Source organism: Grampus griseus (genome assembly GCF_964374135.1).
Source record: "Grampus griseus genome assembly, chromosome: 15".
Lineage (NCBI taxonomy): Eukaryota > Metazoa > Chordata > Mammalia > Artiodactyla > Delphinidae > Grampus > Grampus griseus.
The window spans coordinates 24,825,892-24,848,138 of record NC_139009.1 but is presented as its reverse complement, the minus strand read 5'-3'; the positions used below and the strand labels follow the sequence as shown (position 1 = coordinate 24,848,138).

The 22,247-nt window shown below is 34.7% G+C and overlaps 1 protein-coding gene across 3 annotated transcripts in view; it reads left to right on the top strand.

Annotated features, from left to right (window-relative positions):
• Positions 1 to 22,247, top strand: part of MEMO1 (mediator of cell motility 1) — a 129,511-nt gene that overhangs the window by 80,183 nt on the left and 27,081 nt on the right. For 2 of the 3 annotated variants that reach the window (XM_082672575.1, XM_082672574.1), the window contains 3 exons: positions 2,162 to 2,230; positions 9,217 to 9,329; positions 11,592 to 11,703. In XM_082672575.1, the coding sequence (XP_082528701.1) occupies positions 2,162 to 2,230; positions 9,217 to 9,329; positions 11,592 to 11,703 (294 nt within the window). The remainder of the gene's footprint in view (positions 1 to 2,161; positions 2,231 to 9,216; positions 9,330 to 11,591; positions 11,704 to 22,247) is intronic. The other variant, XM_082672576.1, reaches the window with a different exon arrangement.

Below are 22,247 nucleotides of genomic sequence, written 5' to 3'. Positions count from 1 at the left end.
CGCTGGCAGGAGTTTTATGGCAGAAGTATGTTTAGCTTTCTTTTTTTTTTTTTAAGAAATTGCCAAACCATTTTCCAAAGTAGTTGTACCGTTTTACGTTTCCTACAGACTGAGTTTCAGTTCTACATCCTTGCCACATTTGGTATGGTCACTCATTTTAATTTTAGCTTATTCTAGTGGGTGTTCAGTGGTAGCTCACTGTAGTTTTAATTTGCCTCTCCTCAATGACTAACTGATGTAGAGCCTTCTTTTGTGTGCTTTTTGCCATCCTGGTGTTTTTTTTTTTTTTTTTTGCGGTACGCGGGCCTCTCACTACTGTGGCCTCTCCCGTTGCGGAGCACAGGCTCCGGACGTGCAGGCCCAGCGGCCATGGCTCACGGGCCCAGCTGCTCCGCGGCATGTGGGATCTTCCCGGACTGAGGCTCGAACCCGTGTCCCCTGCATCGGCAGGCGGACTCTCAACCACTGCGCCACCAGGGAAGCCCCCGGTGTATTTTTTGATGAAAGTATCTGTTCACATCTTTTCCTATTTAACAATTAAAAAAAAATTGTAGTAACATAAAATCTACTATCTTAACTACTTTTAACCATTTATATAGTAGTGTTAAGTGCATTCACTTTGTTGTGCAACCAATCTTCAGAATTCTTTTTGTCTTGTAAAACAGTTACCTATATTTTTTAAAGTATTAGGTTGTTTTGAAATTTCTTTATATATTCAGATATAAATGCTTTATCAGATATATGCTTTTTCTTTATATATTTAGATATAAATCCTTTGTCAGATATATGCTTTACAAATATTTTCTCCCAGTCTGTGTTTTGTGTTTTCAGTTTACTGTGCATCTTGAAATTGTCCATGATGGGAATGATTTAATCCACATTAATAGACAGATTGCTATAAATCAGGACTTTATTTTTTGTTTATTGTCTGTACTCAAGAAAAGTAATGGGGAAAGGTTAATAAGGCAGATGAAACTTAAAATTATGTTATGTCTGTAACCTTTACACTGTGACAAGCACGAAAAAATGAGGAAAGAAATATGCTTTCCAGTATTTGAAAAACTATTGTCTAATAAGCAAAGAAGTCATTCAAGTCATTGTTGAATGAGTGAAATTCAGACATATGTCTTCATTATTTCACTCTTGTCATTTGCAGCCATTGCTTGGCTGTGGGTCAAAGAGTTCAGCTACCATCAGTGAAAGCATTCTGGGACAATCAGTTGCCTAAGCTGAATTTGCAGTAAAGAGTATTTTATATTTTTTCATTGTTTGTCAGTTGTGTGATACGTCTCTCTTTATTTCAGTAAAATTTATAATAAGCTTATGTACATATGTATACAGTTTTTTCCTGCAGAGCCATTTGTTAAACATTTACTGGCTGTACACTAAATAGTAAGCATTAAGGGAAATATTTCTAGACTCACATAGCTTGAGTCAAGAAAGAAAAATGAAGTTATGAAACCAAGTCATTGTATGGGTGATCAGAGAACCAATGTAAAGCTGAGACCAGAGGAGGAAAAGGATGGGATGAGTAGTAGGGAGAGAAAATGAAAGGCATAATACACAGAAGGTCAGGTCAATTCTCTTACCACTAAAGACACAGAGGGACGTGAGTTGTTTCTTGTAGATTATTTGTTTTGCTCTGATTTGACTTGGTCTTATCATTTTTATGTATGTAATAGTCTGTTTATGGTATTGAAGAGGAATGTTAAGAGCTCACATATTATTAATGTTACATTAGCAACTTCAAATAAGCCTTGAATATTTCCATATAATTTTCCTTCAGACCAAATACTTTTTAACATTTAAAATTGGAACACAGGGGGACTTCCCTGGCGGTCCAGTGGTTAAGACTCTGAGCTTCCACTGCAGGGGGCACGGGTTTGATCTCTGGTTGGTGAACTAAGATCCTGCATGCTGTGCAGCATGGCCCCCCCACAAAATAAATAAATAAATAAATAAAATAACAGTGGAACACAGAACAATGATGTGTTCCCTGTTATCTTCTAGAAGTTGCATCATTATCTATCAATACATTGCTTTTTAATCTGTACACATAATGTTTACCATAATTATTAGATTTCTTTCAAAAGTTTTTTTTTTCCCAGAATAACTTGATTTTGAATCTGATGATTAAGTTAAACATTTTTTTGTTTTGTAGCCATGCAGGGTATACGTACTGTGGGTCTTGTGCTGCTCATGCTTACAAACAAGTGGATCCATCTATTACGTAAGTAATATAGTTAGATACCTTTTTGATTAGGTGGTTGGGAATTATAATTGCTTTGTCACTGAAGTAATTTGTTTTACATACTTATATACTTGATTTCATTAAGAATTTGACTTTATAAATTTGATTATACCTTATATAGGTTATGAAAAGCTTTAATACTATTTTTCATTATCTGAACATTTAGCTTCTACCTTCCCTTTGTTTGGTAAAATGTTTAGTTCTGGAAGTGTTAGAAGGTTAATACAGTATTGTGATTTATACGAAATATGTATTTGGTCATTTAGATGACCAAAATATATTTCACATATATATTCAGTCTTTTTCCACAGTTACTGGCTCACAGCTCCCAAAACCCTTGGAATTTCCTAAGTGGTGAGAATGGCAAAGGTTTTTCTTGTATGTTAATAAGGTGACTTTCGGACCCCACCTAAGCATGGGGCTGCCAGGTTGCCAGGATAACCAACCTTGTGTTTAGAGGGTTGGAATTTTCATTCCCAATCCCTGACCTCCCCTTGGGAGGGGAGAGAGCCTGGAGGTTGAATCAGTTGCCATCATGACTATGTAATAAAGCCCCCATAAAAACCCAAAGGGACAGGGTTCGGAGAGCTTCCAGGTTGGTGAACATGTGGAGATTTGGGGAGAGTGGCCTGCCTGGAGAGGGCATGGAAGGTCCTGGCTCTTTCCCCTTGCCTTGTCCTATGCACCTCTTCCATCTGGCTGTTGCTAAGTTATATCTTTTTATAATAAACCGGTGACCTAGTAAGTGAAATATTTCTCTGAGTTTTGTGAGCCGCTCTAGCAAATTAAACCTCTGATTTATAACCGGTCTGTCAGAAGTATAGGTAACAACCTGGACTTATGATTGGCCTCTGAATTGAAATTCAAGGAGGTGGTTGTTGGAATCGCCAATCTGTAACTGGTTGGTCAGAAGCACAAGTGACAACCTGGGCTTGTGACTGGCATCTGAGATGGGGGATGGGTGTGGGTGTGGGGACGTTTTTGTAGGACTGAACCCGTAACCTGTGGAATCTGATGCTATCTCAAGGTAGATAGTGTCAGAATTGAGTGTGCCCCCTCTTCCACTCACGTGAATGCACACAGTGGAATTGGGTCCAGGAACATTAACAGTTAAATATTTTGGTTTTTAAAATTTTCTTTGAAAACCTGGAGATGAATACTTTTAAGAAAAATTCAAAGCCCTTTGTTCTATTTTAATCACTTTATAATTGAAAATTCTTTATTGCACGTGTTAGGTTGTGTTTAATGAATGAAGAATAATTTCTCATTGACAGGATAAGGTACCTGAGTTATTTTAGAATCTGACAATGAATTTAATATGGTTTTTGAAGTATATTAGCTCTTAATAATTTAATGACAGCTCTGAAATTAGCTTAAAAAAATCTTTCTGTCAAATTGAGACTGAGTCGTATACTACTCTCTAAAATGAGAAATTTGTGAACTTTAAAAGCTTAGTATACCACTCTCTAAAATAAGAAACTTGTGAAATTTCAAAAGTTTCTGCTGGAATTAGCCACCCAAATTACTTAATTTGCTGACCAACATTTTATTTAAATAGTTAATTCACTACATGTGAACCAGTGTCAGGTTCTAGTCTATATTGCCAGTTGTACATACACTGTGTGAATAGGTGAAACTGATCATTTTAATTCTGTCAGATGTTGTTAGGTTAGACCCGTACTAGTAGAGATGAAGGATAATCATTCAGAAGTAACTCACAACAGCCCTGAGTTTAAAAAGAAAATCTCACCCACAGCCTACTCCTTTATGAGCAATTAGTTCAAATTGTCAAAGCAAAAAAGCTGCTCTCTTTTGTTTTTATGTAGTATGCTCTGCACATTTTATCAGGCCTTTATTGAAAATTATTTTTTAGTAAGTTTTTAATAATAAATAAAATGATAATATTGCCAGATTGAGGAGGTTTTGGTTAGCTCCACCTCCTTTATGATGTTTTGATGCATATCTTTAACAAATAATTCATAATACATATTTAATGTATAATTTTAACTTGTTTCATGAATAAGAGTAAAATAGAAATTAGATTGTAAAGCTTTTCAGAAGCTTCCTTTATTTGACCCTGGGCCTATAAACCAACATAATCAAGGCTAGTTTATATAACAGCCTTTTCCAAACCTTTTTCTATTTGGCAGAACTTTTATTGATGATGATATGTGCTAAAAGGGTACCCCTGAATTAAATTTGGCTTAGGAATATATAGAGAGCCTATATTGATGTAAGTGGAAATTGTGTGTTAAATAAGTTGATGGACAGTGAGAATGGAAAGGAAAAAAATAATAAGGGAAGAGAGTCAAGGACTAAGAAGGTGACAATAAAGGAGATCAGTAAAAAGAAATACGAATGATGGATGATGATGTGATCAGTTTATTTTTATAATTAGTATATAGTAATTGAATTCTGAATAAATAAGTGTGAAGGTCTCAGTGTTAAAAATAATCATGGACAGTCTTGTTGTATTCTCTTGGAAGTGGCCCTCCCTGAGATTTGCAATATCTTCATAGTTCTTTAAGAAAATAGAGAAAACATCCTTTTGGGAATAATAAGTATAGAGAAAAAATAACAGTCCAAGAGAGAAGGATAAATTTGATACCACTAGCTTCCATTCTTCTTTCCCGTTCCCATTCTCTATGTGTCAACCAGGATCATCTTTTGTCCTTAAAATTTGAATGGATCTTTTACCTTTGCATGATTTTGTAACATCTTGCATGAACATTTGGAAAATATTTGTTCATTGAGTCATGCAGATCTTTCAAATGTTGACATTTCATCATACGATGTAAAAAAAAATCACATTTGTTAATATCACCATCAATTTCATGAGAAAAAATTTTAATTATTGGGAAGCTTTTTGCAAAAGTCTAATTTTCACTTAAAAGTTTCAATTTTATCATTGGCAACAAATACGTCAAATATTTTCTTTGAAGTGTCAGGCTCATTTTGTTCATTTTCTAAAAAATTTCTGCTGGATACCTAAATTGGAATAACCACAATTTGTCTACAGTCATTTTTTTGAAGTAAAAATTGTGTTCCATGGAAAAAAGTCTACTGCAGCTCATAACTCAAAATCACACAGATGCTTTTTCCTTGAGACATACTTCTGTATGCAGTAGAAGTGCTTTATGTGTTTATCACCACAAATTGAATGCATTTTGTCATACAGAATATTTTTATAAAACTGTACTCGAAGTTCAAAATTTAATGAAATTAAATGAAACTGGCTTAAAAAAAAATACAGCATGGGTGAAGGTGAAGAATACATGACTACTAGTACATTTTGATTCCGTTACCTTGGTTGTAGCCAGCAGTATACCCAGTCTTACTTTTGTACTACAAGTGCAAATGTTAACATGTTGAAAAGGCAAATAACTTCTTTGTATTATTATGAAAATAGTGTTGATTTTGTGGACTCCTTGAAAGGTTCTTGTGAATTCACAGTTCACACTTTGCGAACTGCTGTGATTCAGGGTGATTGGATTTATATTGTGGGTAAGGTATTGGAGAAGGCATCTCTGGGGAAATGATTTTTAAGCCAAGCAAAAGAAACAATTACACGTGAAGAAGTTTTGAAATAGGCAAAGATAGTCTTGTTATCAAGGAACTGCAAGACCAGTGTGCATAAAGTACTGAGATCCAGCGGGGGAAGAATAACACAAGAAGGGGCCAGTTGATATGAGACTTTAGAACCCATTTTAAGGATTTTTGTATTTTATCCTCTGACCAAGAAAAGCCATTGAAAGACTTTTTAAGCAGGGAAGTGATATGATCTGATTCATGTTTTAGAAAGAATACTCAGGCTGTTTAAGGAATTTTAAAAATTATACATTTAATTAAGTTCTTTCCCATATTTAGAGTTGCAAAGTCTTTTCCTATTACTAAAACTTTAATTAAAAACCGGAACTCAGGATGTTACTTAGATAGTAACTTGATTTTGATTCATATCTTTCAGAAAACCTTGCAGGGCAGAAAAAGAATGCCAAAAGGAATCTTCTTTGGGGCCACATGACATTTTATTCTTTAGTTAAAATATCTCCACTTAACCATGAAACACTTTAAAAAAATTACTTGTGTTCCATTATTTAGTTTAAGTAGTTGAATATTTATGAGAACAGACACTCAGGTAACTCATGTGTTAGGTGTACAGACTGCACTCCTCATAGTAAGTAACTCCACAAATGTGGATTCTCTGGAGGTATTATTATATGTGAAATACATTTATTTCTGAAAGAATGCCTACTGATTTTTTTCTATTTTTTTATATTAAAGGTTTCTTTCACGTGTATGGCAACAGTGATTATATGCCAATATTTAAAAGTTACTCTTTTAAGACAAAGAACTTTGTAATTAATTGAAGGGAGAGAAAGTGGCATTACTTCCAATGCCTGTATTACATTTCTCTCCAAAATATTTGTATGGTCTTGGTGTTTATGGATCTAGCAATCTAGGGGGAAAAATGCATTATCTTTTATTTACACTATTAATTGTCTTATAGCATATAGCTAACACAGAGACTCATTCTGAGATTACTACTTGTTCAATATCCAGTTTCTTTTTTCTTCTCTCAATGAAAAGAAGTCTTTTTTGGTTTGTTTTTGGGTATATCACTTTTAAGGGTTTTATATTGATGGGACCTAAATCTCTTTTTTCCTATTATCTCTCTTAACTAAATGTGGAACTTCACTATGTTGCTTTTGGATGAGTTTCAACCTTTGGGTACACAGTTGGATAATTCAGACTGATGGGACCCCTTTTCCCCACCAGACTTTATCTTTTCATCTAGGTTGGGTCTGACAAAAAGGCAAGCAAGATGAATAGTTACGTATTAGAGGAGGCAGTTAGGCTTTCGAAGCTGACCTCGGGTCTTTATTTCTGGAGTAACGCTCATCTTTTAGCCACTGTTAGAAGAACCTTGTTATACTTACCTATGAAATAGATCTATGCCTAGATTGATTTTTAAAAGTCATTTCATATTTTAATTATATATTCTGAATTTCCCAGGAGTGTTCTGATTTTAAATATTCTATCCCTCTCTCTTTTCATAGAAATACATTCCTCAATCATAAAAATACTTTTTTTTTCTTACTTGATTCTTGATTCATATAATACCTATCCTTAAGCAAGTTTCCTAAGCACTCAGATTTACCATTTTCTATGTCCCTCATTAAACTTTAATTTTAAAAATGTGGTGATATTTTTGTGCTGTTAAGATACAAGAACATAGTGGTATCTTTTGTTCATTTAGGAATCTATAGATCTGATTTTTTTTTTCTGAAATGGTTATTGAGTTGATCATAGAGATGGTGACAAGAAGTGGGTATTAGCAGGGGAGGCGAGGAAAGGGATTATGTTTCTGACTAGAAATGGCCTGTGAGTGAAGTCTTACATGTGGGCTCTGAGTGACATCTTGAGGATTGCAACATCTTGAGGAGATTTTGGGACTAAACTGAGAATTACCTTTTCCTTATCCACATCTTTCTTATCCACCCCTGCCCCCCAACACCCCATATAGCAAGTAAGATATAGCTGACAGTAGGTTAATTTTCTTAGCTGTAATAGAATTCTGTCAAAATAAATATATTGCTAAAGCACACATTCCTTGGCCTGCAAGTTTTTGATGTGAAAGAGATATAGCTCTGTGATTCAGTCTTTGTGTTTTTGTCCATTAGATGAGCAATGAGTAGCACTTAATTTTCTAGGTATATAGCTTACATATATTCCTTTTTTTCTTATAGTTTTGGTTCTTTTGTGTCTGTAACTTTGTGTGTGTGTGTGTGTGTGTGTGTTGTGGGGAAAATTTTGTTCATATGAATCTGGGAGAAACAACGAAAATGGAGAGTTTGGAATTTAGATTGTAGAGATGTTTGAGATAAAATGGAGAATAAGTTAATTTTACTCTTGATGTTAAGATAAAAGGATTGTAAAGATTTAATCTACAGTTTAGCCTAGTTCTTTTCTTTAGCCTACAGTGCAAATAACACATAATTTTCTTTGTTTTTGAGAATGACTTCTACTTGAATGGGAACTGAGAAAGCTTATTACACAGAGTTCTCAACAAGATACCTTTTTTCTCTGCCATGGAAGAAATGTAGAAATAGCTTTAACAGAATGCTTCTTTGTAATGATATTTTGGATTTTTAGAATTTATACTTTTATGGATTTTTATTAATGTTGTAGTCAAGTTTAGAATTTGTTATTTTGAGATTTTAATAGATGAAATGTTTAAAATTCAATTAATACAGCTATGGAAAACCTTTTGTAGCCTAGCCATTGTGAATACAGAGGTGATTTTAAGCATAGTGGGTTGGTTTACTGTAGATAATCAGTAACTAGTATTCCCAGGTGTTAAACATGGTTCTTTTAAAGACCTTCCAACAAAAAGAGATAAGTAATTGAACTTAATTAACTGAGGAGCAAGTCATTGGTAGGAACATTAGTTTGCTAGTGCTGCCATAACAAACTACCATCAACTAGGGGACTGAAACAACAGAAATTTATTTTCTCACAGTTCTAGATGCTGGAAAAGTCCAAGATGGTTTGGCAGGGTTGGTTTCTTCTTAGGTTTCTTCCTTGGCTTGCAGATGACTGTCTTCCTGATGCCTCTTCACATGGTCAATCACCTCTCTGTGCATGTGCACCCCTGGTGTCTCTTCCTCTTCTTATAAGGACACCAGTCATATTGAATTCAGGCCTCACGGTAATGACCTCATTTTAACTTAATCACCTCTTTAAAGACCTTATCTCCAAATAGGTTCCATTTTGAGGTACAGGGGTTGAGACTTCAACGTATGATTTCAAGAGAACACAGTTTAGCATATAGCAGTAGGTAATGAACTCAATCAAGGAAAACAATATTACATGTAATTTTTAAAAATTACTTGTTTTTCCTTTTTATTTAATAAAGTTTTTGTAGAAGTGCAATTGTTCTGTGTTTTTTATTGTATATCTCCTAGCCGGAGAATTTTCATCCTTGGGCCTTCTCATCATGTGCCCCTTTCTCGATGTGCACTTTCCAGTGTGGATATATATAGGACACCTCTGTATGACCTTCGTATTGACCAAAAGAGTAAGTATATAGAAATTTTATAGTTTGTAAACAGCTGAAGTTTTTACAAATAGGAACTATAAGTTAATTTACAGTTAAAAGTATTAGTATCATAGTAATATTTGAATTGTAAAAATAAAATTTGTTATAACTAATCTGCAAAAAACAAAAACTAAGAAAGAAAATCTTCCATATGCCTAAAAGACAACTATAGTTTTTCTGCCAGCCGCAAAAATCTGTCAGATCCGCTAGTCTTTGGAGTGTAGTGGTTACATTTATAATCAGGGAAGTACCATGTACTTGTTGTACAGTGAGACAAGAAATTGGTACCCATAACAACTTGTTGAAACATTTTGGGCATGTTTGTCTTCCTCTGTGTATAACAGTTCCCTCACCGTAAATGGATAATGGTGATAATGACTTTATATCCTCATATATGATTTTTATGGGAAAAAAATTGAGACCGTAGTTGTGAAACTCTGCAAGAAGGGTGCCACATAAATCTTAAGTGCATTTTATTTTTAAAACATATCTATTATTTTGATTTTTAAATAGAATTCTAGAAATCACAGTTTTTATTTAATCATGTCTCATTTTGTACATAATTTAAAAAATACCAAACAATACAGAGACTACTATAACAAATACTCATGTACTTATCATCCACACTTGACTCAGAATTTCCCCTCATCTGAACTCAATTTGATTTCCCCAAAGTAACCACATTCATGAACTTGGTGTGTATCCTTCCAGTTCATCAAATTATATTTTAAGTACGTTGAGTGTTTTTATTGTTTCAAGAAATTTTGCAACAAATTCTTCTGTAGAATGAAGAAAGCCATTTGCAGAGGAAATGATCACCTCTTTTTCTTTAATTTTTAGGCCTAAATTTTCATAATTTGGGGTTTTAAGTATTATAGAGTATTAGCAATTTGTTGTTAGGATATAGGTTATTAATGAAACTAGCCTTACTCCCTGGAATGGTTTTAGGGTACACATTTTTCAAATATTTAAAATGCTTTTAAAATTTTTATTTTTTTCTTCCAGTTCTATTGAGATATAGTTGACATACAACACTACATAGGTTTAAGTTATACGATATGGTGATTTGACTTTACATACATCATGAAATGATAAGTTTAGTGAATATCCATCATCTCATATAGATACAAAATTAAAGAAATAGAAAAAAATATTTTTTTCCCTTGTGATGTGAACTCTTAGGATTTACTCTCAACAACTTGTATATAACATACAGCAGTGTTTATTATATTTATCATGTTGTACATTACATCCCTAGTACTTACTTATCTTATTACTGGAAGTTTGTACCTTTTTACGACCTTCATTCCAATTCCCCTTTCCTCTGGGACATGCTTTTTTTTAAAACCTTGTTGGGGCATTCAGAAAATTTTGGTTTTGGATAGACTGACAATGAGGAATGGAGGATTTTTAATCAGGTATAATTTTATAGAAAAAAAAGTCATACCGTTATTTGTTCGTTTCTTTGTTATTGGTAAACCCATTTATGGATGTAGTTATAAAAATGCTGGTTTTGTTCAATGATAAAATAAAAATATTCTTATATCTTTTTTTACATATTTCATCATTTTCTTGCTATATATTGATAATATTTAGTTTTAAGTGTAATTCATCAGAAGGATTTGAATTACTAAATCATTTTAAAATTATTTAAGGCATGGTACTGTGGTAAATTTATATTCCAGTCTATACCACGAGCTTAATTTTTAATGTTGAGGAAAATAGCATTCTCAGAAGGAATTTTCTTTTCTTATCTTAGTATGACAGGAACCTGAGGTGTAAAATAATAAGTCTGTACATTGTATTAAAAAACAAAACAAAACTCAAAAACTATATTATTAACCTCATGAGTAAGTAGACCAGGGGATTTTTCCATATTTCAGTAAGATTTCTAATCAACTGTTCTTGTTAATATCTACTGATTGAATAAGGTCAAGGATAAGCTTAGACTCAGAGGTGATTTTAGATATAATGAAAGGAATTGATGAAAAATTAAAATTACTATTTTTTATGTAACTATGTAACATATGAAAGTGCTGAATAAATCATTACACGTCTTACTGTTTTGTCTGGTATGTAAGAAGCTAGTTGTTTTTTCCTTTTTTTAAACTAAAAATGGAGAATATTATGTGGTGCTTTTTGTCTCTTGCCAAAGCATGTAGTTTTGTGTTACTGGATAGAGTCTCACAGGGTAAGGATATACATTAATATATTTGTTTTACTATATTTTGAAATCTCTAGTTTACGGAGAACTGTGGAAGACAGGAATGTTTGAACGAATGTCTCTGCAGACAGATGAAGATGAACACAGTATTGAAATGCATTTGCCTTATACAGCTAAAGCCATGGAAAGGTATATTAATTAATATAAGAAATCCCAGAGAAATCATGGATATTAATTTCTTTGGAATTATTTTAACTAGGGTGAGATAATCATTAGGATAAAGAGTTTTAAAATTTTTGTTGAAATGAAATAAAAATTTGGGATTGGATTTTCTGAATATGGATTGAAGTTGGTTTTGAGTAGTTTGCCTATGAAGGCTTAACGTGTAAAGTGACGTGGTTGTCTTATTAGGTAGAAATATTAAAAGAAAAAAACAACAACCCGTGTGTGTGTGTTTGTATTGATTTGCCTGTTATCTTATTCATTATACATTCATTTATCTCAGAGTAACAATTACATTCTTTCATGTTATAGTGCTATAAGTAAGTAATCATAAAATTTTAGATTTGGAAGTAACTTTGGAGGTAATTTATTTCAGCCTTAATCAAAGTACATGAATCTCTATTATAAAAGAGATTATTGTATAATAATATATAATAAAAGAGATTATCTAAATATAATATAGATCTGTTATAAAAGAGATCTCTTTTATAAAAAGTGCTTGACAGATTCTTATTTGGTACCTGCTAAAAGGTCTTCTAGTGATAGGGTGTTCACTAGACTATAAGTAGAGTGAAGACAGGGAAAATATCTATTTTGTTTTCCACTTATACCCCAGTGCCTAGCACAACGCCTGTCACGTAGTAGTCAATTTATTTTGGTAAAATGAAAGAATTGTTTTAAGAGCTTTCTTTCTTCTTTTAGGGCAATATTCAAATTAGGAAGTTTTCCTTTTATAGGTCACATTTCTCTAATTTTTTCAACCATTTCCTTTATATGGACTTAATATTCCATATGTAGTTTGACTAGTTCTAAATATGGTGAGATTATTCCTTCTCTGGTCCTCATTACTGTATTCTCTTAGGAAAATAAGTAGTGCATTATAGGTTTTCAGTAAATATTTGTCAATTAAATGCATTAATGAAGTCTGAGATTATCTAAGCAGTTATTACGCTGATATGGCTTACCTTACTATTGTCTGATATACTTGTGGTCAGCTGAAACCCCAAGGCTTTTTTACACTGTTAAGCTGGATTATTTCTCCTCTTGTACTTTTGTGGTTGATTTCTTTTTAACCCTAAATGTGTTTGTCTCTTCAGTTATTTCTGTTTAATTTTTCCATGTTGCTTTTATTCCATTATTGCAGTTTTGGGGGTTATTTCCACTCTTAATTCTGTTATCAAAGTATTATTTACTTCTCTCAGTCTTATGTTATCCACATCTTTTCACAATGATAACTATGAGGAATTAACATAAACCTGAAGAAGTTTCCAAAAATAGTGTGATATTAAATTATAAGCAGTATAATTTTAGGTTAATTGTTTTAATACATTCTAATTCTTTAGAAGTTATTAAACCAATATAGGCTGTTTAAGTTTTGGAATCCTAGTGTAATCAGAACATCCCATTCTTCAACTACATAGGACAGTAGAAAACTTTGGTTATTTGCTGAAATGTTTGCATATTTTGTCATAAGAAAATATATTTTAGACTTAATAAATTTCAATACAATAGGACCAGTAAACTGCCAACAGTATCCTTAAGGAAGCTTTAATAAAATAACATTTTTGTTGTTATTTCAAAAGTAAAACAGGCATAATGTGGAAATTTAGGAAAATAGAAATTTGAAACCAGTGAACAAAATTTTTGTTCATAATTTCCTATTAAATAGTGTTAAATAACCACTTTTAAGTATATCACTTCTCAAGAAAACCTTCCCTACATCTCAGATTACATTAGGATTCCTAATACTGACTCTTAGAAAGTACCTAGTACTTTTCCTTTGTAGTCTTTGCTGCGCTCACTACCTGTATCAGTCTTTCATTACTGAGTAACAAATTGCCTCAAAGCTTAGTGACTTAAAATCATAACTATTTTATTGTTCACAATTTTTTGGATCAGGAGTTTGAGTAGGGAATACCTTGCTCTGGTCCACAAGATACTGACTGAGATGGCTGGAGTGGGCCTTGAGGATCCAAGATGGCCTTAGTGCTGGCTTTTACTTGAGACACCTCATCTGTTCTCTAGATGGCCTGTTTGTTTACCAACCAGGGCTTTTCTATATTCTTGGTTTCTCTGTAGAAGGATAGTCTGGATTTCTTTACATGGTGATTCTGGATAACAAGAGAACAAAACCAGAAGTTTCTTGGCCCATTAAGGCCTAGGCCTGAAACTACATAGTATCATTTCAACTGCATTTTGTTTTTCAAAGGAGAAATAGATGCCACCTCTTGACAGGAGGAGTAGCATATGTGTACAGGAGTAGGAGGTATTGTTGGCAGCCATCTTTGCAGATGGCTACCACAATTCTTCCTCTGGTGGACAATTCACATTTCTCCAACATGGAGGGCACCCCCAGCTCTCCTAAGATGCCCAGAAATCTCATCCAGTTATGACCTCAGGTTCGAAGTCCATTATCTTATGATCTGCATTAGGTTGGGATATGGATGAGGCTCCTTGGGTGTAGCTCTTTTTGATTTGGATACCTGTGCACTAAGAAGGCAAGTCTCCCCCTCCCCCTCCCAATACACTCAGTATACAGTTTTGAGACAAGGACAGTAAAGCACAATAGTTACTTCCGTTGCAGAGTGAAAGAATGGGAAGCATGTAGTAGTCTCTGGTCCAAAGCAATTCTGAACTCTAACCAGGAAATAGAAAATATCCTTGATTATGGCTTGGTTCTGTCTTCTGGTAGTGGCTTCATAATTCATTACAGATGGTTCCTGACTTATGATGATTCCACTTAAGATTTTTTGGCTTTTTGATGGTGTGAAAGTGATACATATTAAGTAGAAACTGTACTTCGAATTTGATCTTTTCCCAGGCTAGCAATGTGTGTGCTTACTCTCTCATGTTTCTGGGCAGTGGCAGTGAGTCGCAGCACCCAGGCAGCCTCATGATCACAAGGGTGAACAACCGGTACACTTAAAATCCTCTGTACCAAGACAACCATTCTGTTTTTCATTTTCAGTACAGTATTCAATAAATTACATGAGAGATTCAACACTTTATTATGAAAAAGGCTTCATGTTAGATGATTTGCCCAACTGTAGACTAATGTAAATGTTCTAAGCACATTTAATGTAGGCTAGGCTAAGCTATGATGTTTAGTAGGTTAGGTGTATTAAATGTATTTTCGACTTACAGTGGGTTTATTGAGACTTAACTCCATTTAAGTTGAGGAAGACCTGTATTATTCTTAGCTCTTGACTGGATCCTTTCGGCTTTTGGCTCTCCTCTCTGAGTCATTTTTACTTTTCCATAAGAAATGGGCCTTGTTTGCATCTAAGTAGCAGTTTTAGTCTGCTTCATGTATGTGACAGTTTAAGAGCCTAAAGGCCTCTTTTTATTTGGAACAGTGTTTTGTTTTGTTTTTTAGTACAAACTGATTGAACTCCATTAAACACTTTGTGGGTTTTCTGTACATCAGATTATAAGTGCATTCCATTAGACAAAAGTCACATCCACAGTTCTTTCTGAGACAGGCTTCTTTCTACTTTGGATCTCAAGTTAGGGGCCTGGAGTTTCTTAGAAGCCCTTTTACCTGCCTGAGAGAGTATACAAGCACTGTCTTAAGGCTTCCTGAGGTCCTAATACATTTTACAGATGCATTTTGATTTGATGCCTCTGAGCCCATGTTCTTGGTAGCACTGTGGATTTGATCTTTGTCCTTATGCTGTTTCTTTGACAGTTTTCTGCTATCTGTAGAGGCTAGCGATGAGAAAGTTATTTTCCAACCAAGCAACTCCTGGTTGGAAATATTTCTTTTAAATTCTGCTTATTTCTTTTAAATTCTTTAGCTCATGTTTTTCTTCTTGTACCTTCTCATACTTGGCTGTAAAGAAGCCATTGACACTTTGAATATTTTGTCTGGAAATCTTCTTAGCTATTTTTAATCTTTAAGTGTATTTTTAATCTTCTAAGTTACGTTATGCTAATTGTTCTCCCAGTAAATAATATGGATAACCCTATTTCTAGCCTCCTATAGCAGTGTCCTTACTGCTCATCCAGTTTCCAGGCTCCTTGTTGCCCTTTCAACTTCCACCTATCTCTTCGTCCACAAAGCCAATATTATATTTTTTAGGTTTCTCTTACAGTAATACGCTTTCCAGGTACTATTTTTTGGTCTCAGTTATCTATTGCAGCATGGCATATCACCTTAAAGTACCTTTTTTTTTTTTGTTTATGATTCTTTGGGCTAGATATTTGGTCAGGGATGAGTGGCAACCAGTCATCTCTGTTTTATCTGCTGCCAGTTGAGACAGGTTGACTTAGGCTAGATGTTCCAAGGTGCTCTCACTTTCTGTTTGGGGCTATGATGCAGGTTGTCTGCTGGGCACCTTAGTTCTCATCTTGGTGCTATCTCCACTTGTTGTTACTCTTCCTTCAGGGCCTGTCTCTTACACATGGTTTCCCTTTCCTGCTGGACTATCCTGAAGTACATGGCAGTTCAGGGTAACAAGAAAACAAGTAGAAACTTCTAGGCCTCTTAATATTTAGGCTTGGAACTGGCACAGTATCACTTATGTTGCATTCTACTTGGCAAAGTAAGTTGGAAGGCTAGGTTCAAAGGGAAGGAGAAATTGGCTCTATACCTAATGGGAGGGGTGGCATGAGCATTCAGAAGTGGGAGGAATTTTGGTGATTATATTTGTAGACAACCTACCACAGTAGCACTGCAGTTAAATAACTCTTTATCTCCCTTCTCTGGTACTTCCCTAACCTATTCCCTACTCCAGGGCAGCTAGTCTACCCTGTATCTTCTGTACCCGTCTCAGTACCTGGTACACAAAAGGATCTCAATAATTAATTGTTGAATAAATTAATAACAATCTATTTTTAATACTTTTATTAAATATTTTTTCCAAAAATGAGATCAGTTTTTTTTTATTAACTGCTTTTCATATCATGAACCTATTTCCATGTCATTTTTTAAACTCCTTTTTATTGAGTATACATAGGACTTTCTAGTATATGTCTCTGTAATACTTCAATTGATCATTTAATTTTAAAACTTTTCCCTCATTTTTCACTACTATAAAAACAGGTTTAACAATTAAATATCTATTATTTATAATTTTCTTATTTTAAACAGATTTAAAAATGATATTCGTTAGAGGTTATAGAGGAGAAAACATAAAATGACCCATAATCCCCTTGCTCAGTTAATTCTGTTGACATTTAAAAAATGGATGTACATGGTTTAAAAGTGTAAACAACATCAAGAAGTACAAAATGAGCAGTGAAAGCCGCTTTGCTTCTCCTCAACCAGTGTTTACTGACAGTAAAAATTATTATAGATATGCTAACATATATGTATGCATATATGTTTGTGTATGTACAATATATGTATAAGATTTATACATACACATGTTTTTGTGAAAATTAAAACATGTAAATAGGAGATGATATCTTAAGTATTTTATTCTGATCCTTTTTTTCCGTATATTATCTTTACGATTGAAATTCATAGTATTTTTTTGTTTTTGTTTTTGTTTTTGCGGTACGCGGGCCTCTCACTGTCGTGGCCTCTCCCGTTGCGGAGCACAGGCTCTGGACGCGCAGGCTCAGCGGCCATGGCTCACGGGCCCAGCCGCTCTGCGGCATGTGAGATCTTCCCAGACCAGGGCACGAACCCATGTCCCCTGCATCGGCAGGCGGACTCTCAACCACTGCGCCACCAGGGAAGTCCAGAAATTCATAGTTTTTAATATTGCATATAATTACATTTGAGAGAGTTAAGTTTGGATATGTAGAAATCGTCTATCTTGAAAAAAACTGTTCACTCTTAAAATTAACAACATGATCCCACCTCTTCTTTTTCTTTGCATTTTACTCTGTTCAGTTATCTTTCGCCCCTTTTATTCCTTTCTCTATATCATTCCCATTTACTCTATTTACAGTTTAAATTTTTAATTGATTTCTGAGGTAATTTACATACTGTAAAATATGCTCTTTATGGCATAGAAGTCTGTGAATACTGATAAATGCAGAGTTGTAAATATTCACCACCGTCAAGATATAGAACAATTCCTTTGCCCTAATTTCAGTGCTTTTCTTTTTTGTTCAGAAAAATGTGCAAAGTAAATAGAGTTCTTTAGTAACTTTCAAAGTGTTTGAGAAATATGACCCTATAAAAATGTTCATGTTAGGGCTTCCCTGGTGGCGCAGTGGTTGAGAGTCCGCCTGCAGATGCAGGGGACGTGGATTCGTGCCCCGGTCCGGGAGGGTCCCACATGCCATGGAGCGGCTGGGCCCGTGAGCCATGGCCGCTGGGCCTGCGCATCCGGAGCCTGTGCTCCGCAGCGGGAGAGGCCACGGCAGTGGGAGGCCCGCGTACCGCAAAAAAAAAAAAAAAAAAAAAAAAGTTCATGTTCACTGTAAAAATATCATTATTATCTTTTTAGCCATATAATGCTTTTTGTTACTAATATTTTGGAACATGGGCAACTTGAAAGCACAGTACCATGTATTTAAATCTGTTTCATCTTATGTTTCAGGTTCTAGCCAATCTTAGAAATTCACCATGGTTAGGATTTGGTAACTTAGTACTTATACCATTATATATATCTAGAAAATCTTGATTTTGTATAGTTTAATCCAAATTGTTAAACCTAATTCTTGTAATTCTTGTGTTTATTTGTATTAATTATATTTTTGAGTTCCCTGAGTGAGAATGTCAGATGCCTTGTATGGTATTAATTACTATTAACTGAACATTTTTTCTATTTGTAACATCTTATACTAGTATAATACATTTGTGATAATTGATGAACCAATATTGATACATGATTATTAACTGAAGTTCATAGTTTAATTAGGGTTCACTCTTTGTGTTATATAGTTTATGGGTTTTGCGAAGTGCCTCATGTCATGTATCTACCATTATAGTACCCTGTAAAATAGTTTTACTGCCCTAAAAATCCCCTGCACTTTACCTATTCGTCTTCTCCCCCCTCTCTACCTCCATCCAACCCCTGGTAACTGCTGATCTTTTTACTGTCTTCATAGTCATATAGTTTCTAGAATATCATGTAGTTGGAATCATGCAGTATGTAGCCTTTTCAGGTTGGCTTCTTTAACTTGGTAATATATTTTCAAGATTCCTTCATGTCTTTTTATGGCTTGGTAGCTTATTTTTCTTTATGTTGAATAATAGTCAATTTTATGGGTGTATCACAGTGTATCCATTTACCTATTAAGAGATTATTGATATACTTGGATTAATATCTGTTATATTTGTTACCATTTTCTGTTCATTGCCCTTGTTCTTTCTTTCTTTTTTGTCTTCCCCTCTTTTTCTTCTTGCTCAGGTTTTAATTGAGCATTTAATATGAATTCATTTTCTTTCCTCTCTTTGTATATTGATTATACTTCTTTTTACTTTGTTTAGTGGTTGCTTTAAAGTTTGCAACATACATTTGCAACTGATGCAAGTGTACTTTCAAGTAACACTGTACTGATTCATGTAGTGCAAGTATCTTATAACAGAGTATTCCCGATTTCTCCTTCCTGTCCCTTATAACATTGTTATCATTCATAAGCTATAATTACCAAACACATTATTGCTATAATTATTTTGAACAATTGTTATCTGTTGGATCAATTAAGAATAAGAAAAATAAAAGGAAATAAACGAAAGATGTTATTTTACATTCTTTTATCCCTCTCTAATGTGCTTCCTTTCTTTTATGTCGATATGAGTTTATGACCTATATCATTTTCCTTGTCTCAGAAGGACTTTTTGGCAGTTTATAGCTCTGATTTTATTTTATTTATTTTAAAATATTTATTTATTTGGCTGTATTGGGTCTTAGTAGTGGCGTGCGGGTTCTTCTCTAGATGTGGCGCACAGGCTCCAGAGCACATGGGCTCAGTAGTGCGGCCCTCAGGTTTAGTTGCCCCGCAGCAGGTAGGATCTTAGTTCCCCAACCAGGGATCAAACCCGCTTCCCCTGCATTGGAAGGCAGATTCTTAACCACTGGTCCACCAGGGAAGTTCCTGATTTTATTATTTAAAACTTGTTATTTTGGGTTGGAAAAAGGATTTCTTTTCCTTTACCTTTGTCACCTTCTCAGGAATACACAAGAGACTCCTTTTCCAATGTTGCTGTTAATCACAGATTAAGAATAATGTATTTTATTCATGGGGAGTAATTAAGTAGGCTAGTAAACAAAACTCATTTTGGCCCATAATCGTAATTCCCCCTGCCTTCAGTTTTACTAGTTATTGATGTAAATATTTAATTTTTTTTTTTTTTTTTTTTGCGGTACTCGGGCCTCTCACTGTTGTGGCCTCTCCCGTTGCGGAGCACAGGCTCCAGACACGCGTAGGCTCAGTGGCCATGGCTCACGGGCCCAGCCGCTCCGTGGCATGTGGGATCTTCCCGGACCGGGGCACGAACCCGTGTCCGCTGCATCAGCAGGCGGACTCTCAACCACTGCGCCACCAGGGAAGCCCTGATTGTTTTTAAGATGACATTTACTCTCAAAATTTAAAAATTTTGGTTAATCTGAATTTTTCCGGTATTAGTAGAGTTGCCTAATTGTGCAAGGAATGACAGGTGATAAAAAATAAGTAAATATTTTGTGTTTCCTCAGCATATAGTCTAGTAGGAGAGATATCTATATAAATAAATGTAATATAATTCAAAATGTAATAAGTACGATTGAAGAGTTTATAGGAACAGAAAAGGGGGGGTGTAGGTGATAACTGAGTTAGGGGAGCACAGAAGGCTTTGTGAGAAGGTGATATTTGAGTGGACTTTGAGGATGGCTATAATTTTCACAGAATGGGGCAGAATTTTTTGAGGGAAAGGGAGTACTGTAAATACAAAGTATAGGAGTAAGAAAGCCCAGGGCTTATTTTAAGAACAGAAAATTAATCGACTTAGCTTGCAGGAGTTACAGAAGGCTGAACTAGTAACTGAGGTCTGTCTGTAGATGTTTTTTGGCCTGCATAGTTAGAAAAAGTTTTTCACAGATATGAATGTTTTTAGTTGGATATTGGTCCTGCCACTTCCTGTTATCTTATACCTTATCTGACTTTTCACACATATATGATACCAATGTGGGACTGGAGACATTTGAATAGGTAACTTTGTAGAGGTGTAGAGTAAGAGGGCCAAGATTAGAAAGTTGGAAAGTAGGTTGGGACAGGATTATGAAGGGCATTGAATGTCATTTTAAGATATTTGTATTTCATTCCATGATTGGCATAGAGCTAGTAAAAGTTCCTCAGCAAAAGAGGGAGATGATTAGAACTTGACTATAAGAGTATTACTCTTTGATGGCGTGATGGTACTGTGAAGGATGGATTAGAATTGGAAGAGGTTGGTAGAAATAGTTTAGAAATCACGGGGGCTTTGAACTAACGTAGTGGTGGATAGGGTAGCAGACTGAGCAGATTATGGGAGACATTTAAAGGTTAGAATGAGCAAAACTTGGTAAATATTTCTATGTGGTAGAGTAAGATAATTTTAAGATAAGTTTAAGGCCTAAGAGTATACAATTATCAGAGATGGTAAAGCTGTTAAGTTTTAGGTGTAAACCCGGGTGTAATTTTAGGAGAGCATAGGGCATGGAAATAAATGTTGACTTGTTTCTCTCAAAATACTAGAATGTCTCTATAATTCTGACAGCAGACTTGGACCAATTTATCATAGGACTCTTGCTTCAAATGGTTGAGTTTCCAAAACAGAGTTTAGTACGATTCTCTGGTACCTGAAATATGCCTGCTCTTGTAAAACCTTTCTAATAAGTACTCCTACTGGAATGGAAATTCAGAAAGGTAAAACCTTTGAAATTAGTTTTGATAATCTCATTAGATTCACTTACCTGATCCAACAGTAAAGATTTATAATGACTTAATGGTAATTTTAGTTGTCATTGACAGCTAGTTTACCTTCTCCCTTTTCCCTTTTCTTTCCCTTCCCCAGTTTCCCTTTTTCATGAACATAGAAGTTTCCTTTTGAGTATTACCTGTATCCAGAAGAGAGCATTTTTTAGAATTATAGATAGAACATGGAGAATCTCTGGAATAATAAGTACAAATTCTCTGTTGGTCGTAATGGAATAATTTTAGTTTCTATGACCATGAAAAGGATGAGCAAGAGGTAGCATAAGACATTTGAGAAGATTGGGATGTATTTTATTTTTATCAGAGTAAAGATTTTTTTATATTTACATATGTTTTGTCCTCTTTTTTCCCTATGAATATTTTCTGTCTAAAAGAGGAGAGGAGAGTAAATTATATAGTGATATTATTGTGGCAACAGCCTCAGCACCTTAGGGATAAGAATAATTTTTCTTCTGACTGGCTTAGTTATTATTTATTTATTTGGTTGCACTGGATCTTAGTTGCGGCAGGCGGGCTCCTTAGTTGTGGCTTGCCAGCTCCTTAGTTGTGGCATGCAGACTCTTAGTTGCAGCATGCATGTGGGATCTAGTTCCCCAACCAGGGATCGAACCCGGGCCCCCTGTATTGGGAACACGGAGTCTTAACCACTGTGCCAC